We start from the raw sequence: 17,195 nt of genomic DNA on the forward strand, positions 1-17,195 counted from the left end.
TGCTTTTTGTGTATTACAAATATACCTTTAAAATACTGATATCAAAGCTTGATAAAAGGTGCTAAGAATTCCTACAGCAATTACTACAAGTTTTTTTTTCTCCTTTAAATCCTCATATCACTTAACCAAATTTAGGAAAGTTAATGGTGCATGGAAAGAAAAAAACACCTATCATCATGTTGTGTGTTGGTAATTAGTGTATTACTATAGTATTTTGTAAGGCAAAATTTTAAATGATGATCTTACTTTTCTCTTAAAATGTTCTTAATTTTAATATTAAGATCCTAAATTCTGTTTTATGTGTTGTGTTTTCTTTTTCAGACATTTATAGTATTGAATAAAGGGAAAGCAATCTCTCGATTCAGTGCCACCCCTGCCCTGTACATTTTAACTCCCTTCAACCCTATTAGAAAATTAGCTATTAAGATTTTGGTACATTCATATCCTTTTTTCAAATAGTTGCTTGTTAAGATTTTGTTCTTTGATTGAATTATTGATCTGGAAATTAAAAAAAAATCATGTGCTTGGCAATGTTACATTCTCCTTTTTTTATTCCTCTTACTCAACTGTTCGCATATTGCAAATGGGATCATAGGTAAGTGAACCCCTTTACCTCATCTTCTAGTTGTCCCCTCTTCCCGACTCACTGCTTCTTCCTTTCTTCTGTCCTCTTCTGCTTCCTTCTGAATTGCTGCTACATCTAAGACTTCATTAATATTGATTATGTTGCCAAGTCCTCCTTTTACACGTCTTCATATTTTACAATGTTTTGCAATGGGTGAACTCCATGAGCTAATTTTCCTTACTGCTTTCACATTTGGAAAATATGTAAATGATCTGAATTGCACAATTTTATATCTTTTTGATCTGAGTTTTACTACTTTCTGTTTTTTATTTGAAAGCTTTGAGTTAGTAAATGCTTACAGTTGTGATTGTATACATACTAGCCTTTCAGATATCTCTCTAATTTTGTTCCCCACCAGCATCCCACTGATTTTCTATTTTCTCTTCTTTTCTCTTTCCTTCCTTCCTTCCTTCTTTCCTGCCTTCCTTCCTCCTTCTTTTTTCTTTTCTTTTCTTTTTATCTCTTCTCCCTCCCTTTCTTTCTTTCTCTCTCTTTCTCAGTTGTTTCTGTGTTTTATTCAAGTCAAAGATTCTGCTACAACTGGCTCTCTCCAAGGCTTATTGTCTGTCAAACTATATACATCCTCATTTTATTCTTCATTCTCCTTACTGAAGTAGCAACATCCTGGAAGTGAGATTGATGACACGTTGGTGGGAGATGGTAATCTGATTTACTCCTAGAAGTTAAATAGAATAGTTGTGAATGAGAGATTTTATTTTAGGTAAAAGACAGTGGTCTGACTGACAGCCAGCCCTGGGAAAACCAGGGAAGCCAAGGTTTGGAAGACTGGGGTCTTGCCAGGCAGGGGCATTTACAGGAAGAACACTTAAACCTTGAGATGAAGATTGATATGCATCAGGAACCAGAGGTAAGGTTCCTGAAGGGGGAACTGTAATCTAAGCAGAGTCTCAAGGCAACTTTTAATGTTGTTTCTCCTTTAGAAAGGGTCATTCCCTGGGATTCCATGACACGATCAGGCCAGGAATTCCATGACATGATGAGACTTTTGGTGTAAAAGCCTACTTTCTGCAGTAGTCCAAGAAAATGTTTGAATTAGATAAAGTGAGGAATTCAGGATATGGGATAAGCTTGGTATAGGGAACTCATTTCAGTTATGGGTGGAGGGGCTGTAAATCACATCCCCAGACTTGCCAGGCAGTGTGGTAAATGATGTTTTCAGAAGCATGACATTTTAGAATTCAGTCTCTCTTCAACATCTAATTTGTTTCTTTTCCTCCCTGTGTTCTTTGCATACACATCAGCATATTTTAATTTGTTATTTCTTTTTTGCTTTAAGATTTAATATTTTTTTGAATTATCTAAAGGAATAACATTTCTTTATTTCTATTTTTCAAGAAAGAGAATCCAATGGTTTGGGGCATAAAGGTTTTTAAGTTGGCATTAGAAATGAATAATAAAGTTGAGATTTAGATTTGGGTCTCCTGGATTATAAATTATGGTCTATTATTATGTTTTGGGTATTTGTAATCTTTGCACTAAATAAATCTTTCCATAAATTATTTATTTTATTATCAGATAACTATACACCCTTTATGTAAACTTTATTTTTATATGAAATTCTGTGAAAACTCAAACTTATGTCCAGTGCTCTATTAAGAGTAGATAACTAGGAGAGTATGCATTGAAAAATAAGTGACTACTGAGTCAGAGGTTAGAAAATCAGATGCGAAACGAGTAACAAAGTGGAAGGGCTGAATAGGTCAGAAAAAAATCTATTTCGTCCTGAATCTGAGTGATGGGATGGAATTAAGAAAGCCTAATATTAAAGGATAAAAAACAGTTTTTTATTTTAAACCTTTTGTGTGGAGATCATGTATTTTTTCGAAAGTGTCATGAAAGCCATCATCTCACTCCAGAAAATCCTAGGAAGTTAGGGAACCCATGAGTCCTAATTTAAGACCTTTTGTGAAAAGAGACTCCTATTGGTAGAGGGCAAGGACAGTTTTAGAAGTTTTGATTATAAGATCCAGGTATTAAAGACATAGTTTATGGTGCTCTCTGGGAATTAGACAACTTGAATTTGAGGGTTTTCACTTGCTTCCCAGAAGAAAGAAAATCTTCAAGGAGCAGAGTTGTTTGGAGACCTGCTGTAATGTGAGTTAGATGAAGGCTGTCAGGTAAATCTATTAAGATCCCAGGGTCCTGGGATCATGACGTGAGCCAAAAGCAGAGGCTTTAACCCACTGAGCCTCCTGGGATCAAGCCCCGCATCGGGCTCTCTGCTCAGCAGGGAGCCTGCTTCCTTCTCTCTCTCTCTGCCTGCCTCTCTGCCTACTTGTAATCTCTGCCTGTCAAATAAAATAAATAAAATCTTTAAAAAAAAGATTTTCTAAAGTGAACAGTTAGATGCTTACAAATGGTGATAAGCCACAAATTTCTTCCAGTGTAGAAAAAAGTAGATTTTTAAAAATCTCTAATTTCCTTAATTAAAATATTATATTTCAGATATTTCGTCTTGGAGTAAAGATAAAAGAAAAAGCAAGTGGACCAAAAGTCTGATATAAATAAATCTTTGTCTTTTGGATAGTAGCATATTTGATGGGAGAGCATAGTAAACTTGGATGGGTGTAATACTATAGGGTTTGTAAGTGATTCTGCTAGTGATTTTGTCTTTTATTCTTCCCTGCATAAGCCCTATGCTCAAATCTTGGTTTTCTGACTTCAAGCACATGCCTTTTGCTCTAAAGTTAAAATGCTTGGAGATGATGATGGTGGGTTGGGACACAGTTAAGAGGTCATTGTATATTTATTATCATTAATTTATAAACCAGAAAATGCCCATTCACAATAAAGAAATTTGTATTTTAGGCCTAGACTAATATCTCTATTTCTAAAGAAAATCCTCTCATTTGTTAAAGAGCTGTTATCTTCATTAGGAGCTGTTGAATATCAAATTAGCTTTGTTTCTTGACTTTGGCAGAATGAGAACTTATACTTATGCTTACTATATTTGTGCCAGGGTGTATTTTGAAAGCTGAAAATGCTTTTGATATGCCTAATATCTTGTTTTGCTAGTTAAATAAAATATGGTTGTATTTTCTAGATAGTAAACAAGTTAAAAATGATCCATATTCCTAAAATTTCTTATCAGAGTTTTAAATGTGTTTCATGACAGTTTTTATTATTTTAGATTAATATGCATATTCTACCTTATTTTACTTTTGTTTGCAAATATTTATGAAGTTCCTAATATGTGGCAGGTGTTCTTCTAGACATTGCAATGCAGCACTGAGCATAACAGAGTTCCTGCTTTCATGTAGTTATTATGGTCAGTGTATGTGTGTGTTTGAGAGGAGAAAGATGAGAAAAATCATATGCCAACTCATGATAAGAGCTATTAAGAAAAATAAAACTGTGTAAAAAGAGAAGAATGGCAAGGTACTATTTTCGATCAGAGAAGTCCTCTCTAAAAAGATACCATCTGAGTCAAGATCAGAAGGAAGGGAGTGAGACATGGAAATCTAGGGAAAAGTTAAGTGTGAGGAGAATAGCAAATGTGAAGGCAAAGTATAAAGATAGATGTACAACTGGTGCGCTCAGCAAGGAGAATCAGCAAGGAGTCCAGAGAGATGGGGTGAAGTGGGGAAGGCAGGGTGTAGTGGGATATGAGGTCAGTGAGAGCAGAGGGCAGGGCTGCAGTTGTAGGCCACGATAAGGACACCAAAGTCGGGCTGAATGAGATGTGGAGTGATGATTGAAGGGTTTCCAGCAGAAGAATATCATAACCTGACTCATATTTTTAAAATACCACTCTGGGTGCTGGGTGAAGAATAGACTTCATGGAGGGAAAGGTTGGGAGAAGATTGATTGGGAACCTCCTTCCATTATGAAGACAGCAGATGCTGGTGGCTTGGACTATGGTAGAAACAGTGAGGGTGGCAAAAGGGCATCAAACTTAGATGTGTTTTGCAGAAGAGCCAACAGGATTTTCTGAACGATTATTAGATTTGAATGTGTTTTTGAGATGGCTGTTAGACATTCAGGGAAGGAGCTGAGTACTTGGATGGAAATAGAAGTATGGAGTTCAGGAAAGCATAGGGCTGGTGATAAAACTTCGGAAGACATCAGTATTTAATGGTATTTAAAGTCATAACAAAGATCTGTGACACCCCAAATAACACAACTAGTTCAGACTGCCTGTCATTCACACAGAATAGAAAAATGAAAAACAGCTTTTGGTATCAGAAAACCTGGATTCAGACACACCTCTGAGATTTACCTATTGCTCTGTGACCTTGGGCCAAGGTATTAAAACTGTTTTGAATCTCAGTTTCTCCATCTATGAAATTGGAGTCAAAATTTATACATTAATAATAATAAAATTTATGCGAAGTACCTGACATCATGACTAACACCTAGTAGGTACTTGATAAATGGTTGCTATGATAGCTGATTTTGGTTGTAGTAAGTACAATTCTAGCAGCAACTACTGCAAGATTAGTAAAGGAAAACTCTCATACTGTTAAGGAATTCCACAAAGAATTCTGTATAAATCACTGTTTTCTCCTGGCTTCACTTTCCCAAGAAAATGTTTTTATGCCACCAGAGTTTGATGCTTTAAGTGACTAAAACATAATGTGCTTTTGCGGCCTTCTCATTTTGCAGATGATTTACTTAAGTCCCAGAAGTGTTTACTCCCTTTCTAAGGCTACTTTGTACTTTGTATCAATGGCAGATCTAAAACTTCAGACCAGGTCTTCTCATTCTCAGCCTAGTGCTCTTTGCATTTTCCGCCCAAGAGAAGAAAACTCTCAGGTATAATGTACTAGGTGCATTGCCAATATCGCAGTCTGTATGAACTCCAAAGGTTATTTTCAGTGGCTTCAACTTACTAATTCATTAAATAAGAAGTAGGCTTTTTAGCTCATTCCAAAATTATACAGTATCCACATAGAAATAATAATAATAAAAAAAGTTACAGTTTTTCCTGCAAAGAAATATATAGGCCTGTAGGAGAGGAGGGGAACAACTTACGATTTCCATTTCCCCTGCTTTTAATTTTTTAAAAAATATTTTATTTATTTGTTTGAGAGAGATCATGAGAGGGGAGAAGGTCAGAGGGAGAATCAGACTCTCCATGGAGCTGGGAGCCCCGTGCAGGACTCGATCCTGGGACTCTGGGATCATGACCTGAGCTGAAGGCAGTTGCTTAACCAACTGAGCCACCCAGGCGCCCTCCCCTGCTTTTAATGCTCAAAAGTTATCATGCATTGGGGCACCTGGGTGGCTCAGTGGATTAAAGCCTCTGCCTTCGGCTCAGGTCATGATCTCAGGGTCCTGGGATCGAGCCCTGCATCAGGCTCTCTGCTCGGCAAGGAGCCTACTTCCTCCCCTCTCTCTGCCTGCCTCTCTGCCTACTTGTGATCTGTCTCTGCCAAAGAAATAAATAAAATCTTAAAAAAAATTGTTTAAAAAAAAGTTGTCATGCATTATAACATAGTTAGGAAAGATGGTTAATCATAGAATGAAACAACTCAAGAGTTAAAAGTATATATGTGACATTTAGTTAATATTTCTGCTAGCTTAGAAATATGCACTGATAGGTAGAAAGAGGCCTGACCTACTCTGCTTTGAATTTTCTATTTTTATGTTAAGAAAACAAAACAAAACTCTAACATTAAACTGTTTTCTCCCTCTACTTTAGAGTTAAAAATTCCCCTGCAACATCTCTGGATATTATATAACATTACAAAGTCCCTGAACAGACTCACAAACAATGACCTCCCCTTCTTTAAGAATAATAAAGAAATGCCCTACATTTTATATTCAATAAGCATGTGATTAATAGTAATAAAAATAACTGTATTCTCTAAGGAAAGCATTAGTACTGTATTTACGTAAGAAAATCGAACATCCAAGAATTAAGCAACTTGCTCAAACCCCTGTAGTTGGTAAAGGATACCTCTGGTCTGTCCTTCAGTGCGATAAAGCTCATGTTGTCCCATCCTATCTTCACAGAGCTGGGGGTAGGCATGCCAGTATTTTTAAATATTCAGATATCATGTCAAAGGGTACATGAACCATGTGCAGTATAAACTTGAAGTTTCTTTTCATCATATACACACAGAAAATACTTTAGATTTGCCAACCAGCAGTATCAATCAAAGGTTAACATATTTTACCTGGTATAAACAAATTAATAGATTAAAAGGATCATTTTTCCCCTGGAATTTTTTAAGCTTAGTCTGCTTCTATTATATTTTATATACGAAGGCTCTTAAGGAAATACTGCTCTGGGGTACGTTATTCTTTTGAAAAATATACTTTGTTGATGTCTTGGCCCATATATTCAGAAAATAATGTAGGATTTACACACTTTATTACTGGTTCTTCCCCCTTGAAATCTGCCTTGATGTGGAGTTTCTATACTTTTTCAACGTGTGTTATCATCAAAACAAAATCCATACCTACATTTTTAAAAATATCTGTATATTTATCATGATTATCTGAAACCCTATAAAAAGTTACTCCCTAAATTCCAGGAATTTTAGAAGTATGTGACTGCTAAAATTAATCCACAGTGATCTCTATAAGTTGATGAATTCTAATACACACCCTATTTAGAGATACCTATTAAATCAAAAGCAGAAAACCTACCTCTAGTTATCTTTTTTGTTTTAAAAGCAAAATAATCCTATTTGCTTTCCTTTCCTGAGTGCCTGTCAGGATCTTTAACTTAAGTGTATTTTTTTAAAGATTTTATTTATTTATTTGACAGAGATCACAAGTTGGCAGAGAGGCAGGCAGAGAGAGAGGGTGGGGGGAAGCAGGCTCCCCACTGAGCGGAGAGCCCAATGTGGGGCTTGATCCCAGGACCCTGGGATCATGACCTGAGCCAAAGGCAGGTGCTTAACTCACTGAGGCACCAAGGCGCCCTTAAGTATATTTTCAAATTATTAAAAGGATAGTCATGCAATGTGGAAAACTCCTGTATGAGCACAATTGCTTTATTAATTGTGACTTATGGGACAATAATCATTCTTTCTGTTGTTTAATAATATTGAAATTTTTATTTTACTTCATCATATATAATTACATTCTACCATTATAAAGAGTAAATACTTCTTAAGGGTCATAAAACCATGACTCAGATCATCATGTGACATAAATCCCATAAGGTTATTAATTTCCACCTATGTTTGCCTTCCTACTCTCTTTCAAAAAACAAAGTATAGAAACTTGTGTACTCAGTATACATGAAGACAAATTTCATGCTGTATTTTTATCCCATATCATATCAATACCTCATCAGAAATCATTAAACAGGAAAAATGTTATTCTATTTAGTAACAAAGGGGTTGCAAAATTTACTTCATTCAGTTGTCAACTGACTGTGCAAAATGGCCAGGATTTAGTGGTGAACACTACAGACATGGTGTCTGTCCCCATGAAGTTGACAGTCTAGTAGAAGAAAAGATCAGCATTAAAATTAGTCACTGGAAGAATAATATAAGATGCTATGGGGTTATATAACTGGTAGACCTAAACAGGTGAGGTATTATGGCGAGTAACTTTCTACCAGAAATCTTTTTCAAAATAAGTACTAAAGATAAGTACTAAAGAACAAGTATGAGTTGGCTACAGTGTGGTATGGAGCATTTCCAGGGAGAAGAGGTGGCATTTGCAAAGACCCTTATCTGAGAAAGAGAATATTTCATTAGATGATCTAAAACAATTATGGTATCATGGGAGAGTGCAATTAAGAGTGAGCAATACAGAAAAAAAAAGTAAAGTGTGCAAATCTAGGGGAGTAGACAGGGTTCAGACATTCTGGAATCTAGACTGTGTTAAGACATTTGATCATCATCTTAAGAATAATGGAAAATTATTGAAATCATCTGAATTACATTTATACAAGTCATTTTAGTACAGTATGCAGAATGTATTGTAAAGAACTTAGCATGGATTCGGAAAGACCAGTTTGGAGGAAATACTTGGTGGCAGGGACTATGTAGTGATGTGGGGATGCAAAAGTACACCGGATCCAGTGACAGCAGATAGAATTGACAGTATTTGGTGCTAAATTGAGTTTAGAGGTTTAGGGAGAGAGAAAAATCCAGGATTGCTTCTAGGTTCCTGGCTAGATCCTGGGACATTCTGTAGGATACAGAAATGTCAAAGGAGCAGTATGGGGGCAGTGTGAAGAGAAGGAATTGGGGAGATGGGAAGGGTGGGATGAAAAGATTTTACTTCAGTTTTAGAACTCAGTCTTGGGGCGCCTGGGTGGCTCAGTCATTAAGCGACTCGCTGCCTTTGGCTCAGGTTATGACCCCAGGGTCCTGGGATCGAGCCCCACATCAGGCTCCCTGCTCAGTGGGAAACCTGCTTCTCCCTCTCCCACTCCCCCTGCTTGTGTTCCCTCTCTTGCTGTCTCTCTCTCTCTGTTAAATAAGTAAATAAAATCTTAAAGAAAAGAACTCAGAATCTTTTAAATGATTTTGAAGTATCAGTGAGACACATAGTACAGATGCCATTTGAACCTTTGACTGTGTAGAATTCAGAAGAGGCGTCTGACCTAGAGAGAAGTAGTTGAGATAGTGGGTACATAAATGACACTTGAACCTATGTTTGTTGATGAACTCTCCTAGGATGAATATAGCAAGAGAGGGGAGAAATGGCTGAGATAACCTATCTCCTTTTCAAAAGGCAATTGCAACATTTCCAAGGATGCAAAAAATTGTTTCCCATAAGGCATGAGGAAACCAGAGAATTGGGATTTCAATAAAGGGAAGAGAAGAAAACTTAATGAAAGAGGGAAGAATTTTCCTTGCAGAATTCTGCTGAGAGAGCAAGTCAAGTAAGAAAAAAAATTGCCCTTTTGTTTAGTGCCAAAACATGAAGTGTATGCCATCTTTAGGGAAAAAAAGCTAGTAAGCTGAGGATGTGCTGGATACATGAGGAAGAAAAAAAGATAAATGGCTCTTTCAAGAAGTTTGGCTGTGAAATGGAGAAAAGTTAGGACTGTAAATACTTTAAGAGAATTCGGGATTACAAGAAAGTGTGCCCTCCCCCAAGACAAGAGAGGCTTAAGCAAGTTTATATTGAAGTTCTCACTAGGGTGGGAGATAATAAAGATAAAAGAAAAAAAGAGAGAAGAGATTTCTGAAGTATTTTGGAAAAGAAGGTGTCCAGAATGTGAAGTGGGGAGCATTGAAAACTTTCCCTATTGAAACAGGAAGGAAAAAAGGATAGGTCCAGAAGGCTCCAGAGAGGTTTATCAGCTTGGGAGTTGGAAATAGAGATCCAATACTGTTCTCTGAGTGAAGTAGGTAATAGGACATCAGCTTCAGGTGGGGAGGGAAAGAGGAAGAGAGTTGGAGGTCAGAGGAGACTGGAGAATGGAATTGCCTTTGCAGAGGGTCAGAGATGGTGCTAAGGACTACAGGACTGTGTAGAGGAGTGACCAGGTTCAGAACCATGAATTTAGAATGGTGCCAATCTGCTGAAAGGTGTTGTTTTCTCCCGTAGGACCTAGCAAGCTAGCAGACATGGAAGATCTAGTTTTATATACTAATAGCAAACCATCTTACATTTTATCTTTTTGTTTATTTCTAGCAATTAAGGAAAAGTAGGTGTTTCTTCTTTGAAATGCTGTTTTTTAAAGTGTTCTCTAGGTTCTACTGCCCTCACATGGCTGATCTATGTCATTCACATAGGACTATTTTTAATGTGGATGCATTAAACAAGCTGAGAATTAAGCATATACCTTATATGAATAACAAATATGCTATTTGTTAGCAAAAATGAAAAATGAATTGTGACTTTGACTAACAGCAGTTGTAGGTGCAAAGAAACTTCCATTATAGATTAATGCAACACTGGCTACTCAGTGTCCTAGTTGACGGTACTTAAAATCATGTTACTATTTTGTTTTGTGCAAGTAATGTGAAAACTTACAACAAAAATTAAGAGTAAGAAGGGCTATGAACAGCACCTACTCAATTTCTGGGATTTTTATCATTGTGTCTAAGTTTACATTGCTAAAGATTGTCATTTTACATAATTGCAAATTAATCTTTCTTGTGCTTTTTCTTAACTATGAAAGTCATTTTAATTCTCTGACTACCAAATATTTTCTCAGTTTTTGTTGTTTTTCAGTATGAAGGAAAGTGAAGGGTATTGGCTGTGTCTACAAAGCCAAAGTAAGAAACAGTGACACAACCAGATGTTTGTTATAAGGAATGTTCTCTATGATTCAGGAAATTAGGAAGACAATTTATTGAGCATCTTTTCTTTACCAGGCACATGAAGTGCAGGAGCTTTTGTTTATTTTAACTAATTTGATCCTCACAGCAATCTTGTGAAATAGTTATTTTTTCTCAGTTTTATAGTGAATTGAACCAAGTTTTAGGTACATTAGTAAATAATTTCACCACAGTTATAAACCCAAGAAATGCCGTCACTAATAACAGCCATCTTTTCATGCTATTTAAAATTTTATGAGCAGTTACTGTATATTTTACACTCCATACAGAAAGGATCATATTAAAATCACTTTGCCAGAATGATCCTTAGAATGGAATTATAATGCATTTAAGTAATCACTTAAATTCTTTTGTAGAGGTTTTGTCATAGTTTACAGACATGTTGAACTTGCAGTTCAGTTGTTGAGGTAAATCTGTCATTTAAAAAACTTAAATTGATAAATTATTTACCAGTGAGCCTATCTCTTTATATCTAATTATTAAGAAATACCTAAATGGCCTCAGAATATTTGAAGGCTTGGCCTGACATGGCCTAAATATGTGGCTGTTGGATTACAGAAATGGAAAAGATGGACTTAAGAATAAAATAATAAGGGCATGAAAATTCTAAGCTTCATGTTGTAAAAGGCATGGTGGGGCATAAAAGTGAGATTTTTCCACTGTATTTTGTCTTCCTTGACAATACTCTTCTACTTTATTCAATGTGCTCATTATGTGCACTATTCTCACCAACTGTGTATTTATGACCATGAGTAACCCTCCAGACTGGACAAAGAATGTGGAGTAAGTAGAAAATGAAAAATGTTTTTCAATATTGTCATCCCTTGCATTTCAAATTTACTATCTTGAGACCCTGTCACTTTCTTTAGCAAATCATACTAGCTACTCTAAACCAGACAAGTTTAAACAATGATTCAGGATCATTTCAACCACTAACTTCCCGTAGGACAAAGCTTGCAGTGGCTCACTCATTAGCTGAAATTACTGCACCTGTTTGCCAGTATTTGTAGCCCTTTATCTTCCTTGTGAGTCTCATACACATTTGAATATTATCAGTAATTACTGATATCCAGTGATAAAAGTTATACCTAATTTGTATGTTCTTTTTCTCATGGCTATAACCTTTCTTTTCTTTTCTTTCTTTTTTTTTTTTTCTTTTAAGATTTACTTATAGGGACGCCTGGGTGGCTCAGTTGGTTAAGCCGCTGCCTTCGGCTCCGGTCATGATCCCAGGATCCTGGGATCGAGTCCCGCATCGGGCTCCTTGCTCAGTGGGGAGCCTGCTTCTCTCTCTGCCTCTGCCTGCCCGCTCTGCCTGCTTGTGTTCTCTTTCTCTCTCTCTCTTTGACAAATAAATAAATAAAATCTTAAAAAAAAAAAGATTTACTTATATATTTTAGAGAGCGGAAGTGGGGGAGGGGAAGAGGGAGAGAGAATCCTTAAGCATACTCCCCAATGAGCCTGACAAGGGGATTGAACGTAGAGCCCTGAGATCATGACCTAAGCTGAAATCAAGAGGTTAACCAGTTGAGCCACCCAAGTGCCCTGGCTATCATCTTTCTGTGTTATTATTATATATTTCATGGCTCTTAATGATACATATTTTATTAAACACAATGCTACAGTAATTTGGAGGTTAACATCTATTTACTTAAATCAGACTGAAAGCCAGTGTATTTCAGGTAATATCATCATATGGAACCATATTATTTGGGCCTGCAAATTAGTTAATGTAGCAAATACAATACTTACTTACTTACAGCCAATGAAAATGTCTTTCAAAATGTAATATTTCTTTTGCCTTAAACTCTTCCTAAGCTTACATCATAGGGAGACTAGTATAGACCCACATGGAAGATTCTAATTTTTGTTTGTTAAGTTTCCTTTAAGACGGGTAATGTCAATTACCTACTAGTTCTTTAATGTGGACTTGGCTATTTCCTCTCAGGTACACCTTTACAGGAATTTATACTTTTGAATCACTTATAAAAATACTTGCAAGGGGCTTTTGTTTAGAAGATTTCACATTTCTGCGGGATCCATGGAATTGGTTGGATTTCACAGTCATTACTTTTGCGTAAGTATCTTCATACATTTTCCATCCTGGAATAATAAGTCACTGGTGGGAGCCTATGCTGTATTTCTCCTCAGTGGCCTCCCTTGACAGATCAAGCATTTTTCTTAGTTATCATGTAAACGTAGAATGTTTTTCTTCTAATCAAATGATGCACTTTGGAAAGATTAAGGATCTAGTAGTAAATTGTCTAATTTGGATTCAATTAGCACTGTAAAGTAGTAAAATAAAGTTTCCCAAGTAACATAGACTAAGATTGAAGACAATGCCACTTTTCTCTTAATTGGGAAATCTGATGGCAACGCTCATTGAACTTGAAAAGGTCTTGATGAAAGACCAACATAGACTTAGATTTCCCTAAATTCTGAATAACTCTGATTTAATTCTACAGGTATGTAACAGAATTTGTAAACCTAGGCAATGTTTCAGCTCTTCGAACTTTCAGAGTCTTGAGAGCTTTGAAAACTATTTCTGTAATTCCAGGTAAGAAGAAACTGGTATAAGGTGGTAGGCCCCTTATATCTCCAATTGTTTCTTGTGTTTTGTTATTGTGTTGTGTGTGAACTCCCTATTACAGATATGTGACAGAGTTTGTGGACCTGGGCAATGTCTCAGCGTTGAGAACATTCAGAGTTCTCCGAGCACTGAAAACAATTTCAGTCATTCCAGGTGAGAGCTAGGTTAAACACCGAGGCTGACTTTACTGCATTGGTGTTACAATCACAGCTTTTGTGCATAAGCCTTTTGCTTGTCACACTTCGCAAAGAAATATGTAAAAAAGCAAGAATCAAGACATCATATTTTGGATGGGTTTGATTCTTTGCTTTTAATTCTTGCTTTCTTTAAAACTGTTCTAAATCAGCCTTTGAGTTTAACAGGTCTTTGCATGAGGCATTTGCAGTAACAGGCTACATGGTTTGCATCCTGTAACATCAAGCTTTCCGCATAGAAGCTAAAGAATGAGGCGTTCAGACTGATGCAAATTTGGCCGTTTAGGTCGAAAACTGGTGATGTTCTTATCTGCAGATAAATGAAAGAGCAATAGATAGCATGAGTGCTGCATGGGGCTCAGTTTTCAGATGTCTTCCTTTTTTAACCCATATTCACGCTTGCAGAAATCACAAATATATAACTTCATAATCCATTGACTTTAAGATTTCTTACTACTCTATTCATATAGATTTTTGTAAAATCAATAAGAGGTTAAGGAGTAAGACATCTGCAAATAAAAGCAAAATATTTACACAAGGTTGATGTTTAAGCATGAATAACAGAATCATTTCTTTTGCTCTAAGGGGTATTTGGAAATACACTTTTGGTTCATTGCCATTCACAGTTTTCTAACGAAAATTCAAGTTCTGCTTTCATTCATTTTCACCAGCTACAGGCTTTTCATGAAAATGTTATTCAGTCACAAACATTAAACTAATATTTTTGGCATTCTGCATGACATCTTTATTTTCCAGGACAAGCTCATGATGTTTTTGTCGATAACGTAGCTGTTGAATAGTATATCGACATCCCTCCCTCTGATTTTATTCATAGGCCTGAAGACCATTGTGGGGGCCCTGATCCAGTCGGTGAAGAAGCTCTCTGATGTAATGATTCTGACTGTGTTCTGTCTGAGCGTGTTTGCACTAATAGGACTACAGCTGTTTATGGGCAACCTGCGGAATAAATGTTTGCAATGGCCCCCAGATAATTCTTCCTTTGAAATAAACATCACTTCCTTCTTTAATAACTCATTGGATGGGAATGGTACCACTTTCAATAGGACAGTGAGCATTTTTAACTGGGATGACTATATTGAGGATAAAAGTAAGATATACTCTTTTAACCATTAAGTTGCTTAATCCTTTAGTTAAAGAAATACATATAGTGGAAATTGTCTCAATTTTAATGTAAACTAAATGACTTAACCAATTTAAGATAACACATGTGATACAGAAATCAAATGATATTTATGATATGATGATATTTTACTCCTTTTTCCTTACCTATCAATCAGTATAATAAAAGTTATCATTTAAAAATGTGTTATCTTTTCCTAAACCAGTGTTGAAAGCAATACCATTTTATTTGGTATTTGGTAAGCATTGATCAGGAAGGAGTTTTCAGTCGTGTAGTAAATAAATCAGTAGTTTGAACTATTCAGTGTATTATGCTGAAATGCATTTTTAAGAAGACTGGGAAAATAAGTTGGCCTTATTTGGTTGACTCATGATATGTATTGAGTGCATATGATATATCTGGAAATAGAGAAATCACTCACCAAGATGGAAATCTACGTTTGTGTACTCATCAGGAAATTAAGCAACCACAGTCCAGCCATTCACTTATTGATGATTAGAAAGTGTAAACTCAAACCCAACCTCTGTGATTGTAATTTATCCCTTTGGTGTCAGTCATTGTTTTAGAGTTGTTTATTAGTTAGTTTGATTTTATTTAGGAATGGACATCAGTATAAATGTATGACGCCATATACTTCAGTATAATTTCTTAACACTGAAGCCAGCCTCACTGTCACTTGGATGTCCAAGTGTTTCCCTCTCCATGTGCTTTAGCTAGCCAACTCCCATTGGTCTTTTGATTATCAGTATTCTACTGGAATACTTACTCTAAGGTATCCTTCATGGTTTTTAGAACCATATGAAATTTTATCCCTTCTCAAATTATAACATGTTTTAAGAGTTAATATTCCTATGAAGATTTCTGTAACAGGGATTAAGATTCATTGAATAAATAGTTTTTTTTAATTTGTTATTTATGGGGTTTCCTACTTATTAATATTATAATAACAGCACAGTGACAATATTTCCACATAAATCTTTTCTCTATTTCTGATTATTTCCTTCAGATAAATTTCTATTAATAGAATTTGGTGGTGGGGGGTGTCAAAGGGTTTAACCAGATTAAGGCTATGGAGATAAGAGTGTCAGATTGCTCTCAAGAAAGATCATATACCACTATATACTCCCTACAGAACTGGTCATCTTACTGAACTCTCCTTAATACTGACTGTTTTTGTATTTTAAAATCTTTTGGTAGAAAGAAAAGTGTACTGTTCCTTAATTATTATTGCAGTGGAATTTTTAAACTCATGTTTATTAGTATCATTAACAAGTTACATATTTCATATAATGTGAATTATCTGTTGATTTTTTTACCCATTATTTCACCAAGTGATAGTAAATTTTGGAGAATTCATATGAATTCTTTAATTTATCAAGCATGTTAACATTTTGTCCTTTTTTGGCAAATATATTTAACTTGTTTTTCATCTCACTGCTTTTTTTTAATGCTTAACTGATTTTCATATTTAGGCAATATAATCATCAAAATTATTTTCATTTTTCTCTATTTAAGTTTAGAAAATGCTTCTTAATTCAGAGATCATAAAGATATTCTAATTCCCTTAGATATTGTACGTATAAAGGAACCACCTATATATCCTACATAAAAACACTTATATATTCTTTGTATTATATTAATAGACTTGTGTTTGAATTTTCACTCTTTAAAAATCTAGAAATATTGTTTTTTGGCATATATTGTGATGTAAGGATCTAAAACTTTTTGCGAAACTCCAGCCCAGATTTTCCTGCATAATATATTAAGGAATTCCTTCAATATAGTCTTTAAGCAGTCTTAAAAACCATTATAATAATTTTTTGTGTGGTATATGTATGTGGTTTTTTTTTTAAAGATTTTATTTATTTGACAGAGAGAGAGAGATCACAAGTAGGCAGAGAGGCAGGCAGAGAGAGAGGGGAGGAAGCAGGCTCCCTGCAGAGCAGAGAGCCCGATGCGGGGCTCGATCCCAGGATCCTGGGATCATGACCTGAGCTGAAGGCAGAGGCTTTAACCCACTGAGCCACCCAGGCGCCCCTATATGTATGTGTTTTAATGTTTGTGTGTTTTTGTATGTGAATATGTATGTTTATGAATGTGTATGTTTTTTGAGATCATCTTTGCAACTTATTGAAGTTATATATAAGATTTCCTAAGAATAGAAATTAGATATACTTAGAAAATTGTATATCCTCAAAGAAATAAGTTTATCCTGTTCCTTTGAAAGACAGTAATCAAGCCAAGATCCCAAATAATACTTATTTAGAGCATCATAGAAGAGAAAGACTTAACCCCACTTTTCACAGGAAATTAGGTAAAATTGGTAGGAAAAAAAGTCTGAATCTATTTTGAGTCCATGCAAAAAAGTACTTATAAAGTAAAATTTTACTTGCATGGAAGCAATTTGAAGCAACAAGCC

The 17,195-nt window shown here is 35.6% G+C and overlaps 1 protein-coding gene across 5 annotated transcripts in view; it reads left to right on the plus strand.

Annotated features, from left to right (window-relative positions):
* The window catches only part of LOC116880903 (sodium channel protein type 2 subunit alpha), a 140,546-nt gene that overhangs the window by 49,242 nt on the left and 74,109 nt on the right, over positions 1-17,195 (plus strand). For 4 of the 5 annotated variants that reach the window (XM_032880338.1, XM_032880337.1, XM_032880336.1 and 1 more), the window contains 5 exons: positions 322-440; positions 11,545-11,634; positions 12,800-12,928; positions 13,503-13,594; positions 14,471-14,743. In XM_032880338.1, the coding sequence (XP_032736229.1) occupies positions 322-440; positions 11,545-11,634; positions 12,800-12,928; positions 13,503-13,594; positions 14,471-14,743 (703 nt within the window). Of the gene's footprint in view, positions 1-321; positions 441-11,544; positions 11,635-12,799; positions 12,929-13,316; positions 13,409-13,502; positions 13,595-14,470; positions 14,744-17,195 lie in introns of all 5 variants that reach the window. The other variant, XM_032880340.1, reaches the window with a different exon arrangement.

The sequence above is a fragment of the Lontra canadensis genome, unplaced genomic scaffold (assembly GCF_010015895.1).
Source record: "Lontra canadensis isolate GAN:19392208 unplaced genomic scaffold, GSC_riverotter_1.0 scaffold69, whole genome shotgun sequence".
NCBI lineage: Eukaryota > Metazoa > Chordata > Mammalia > Carnivora > Mustelidae > Lontra > Lontra canadensis.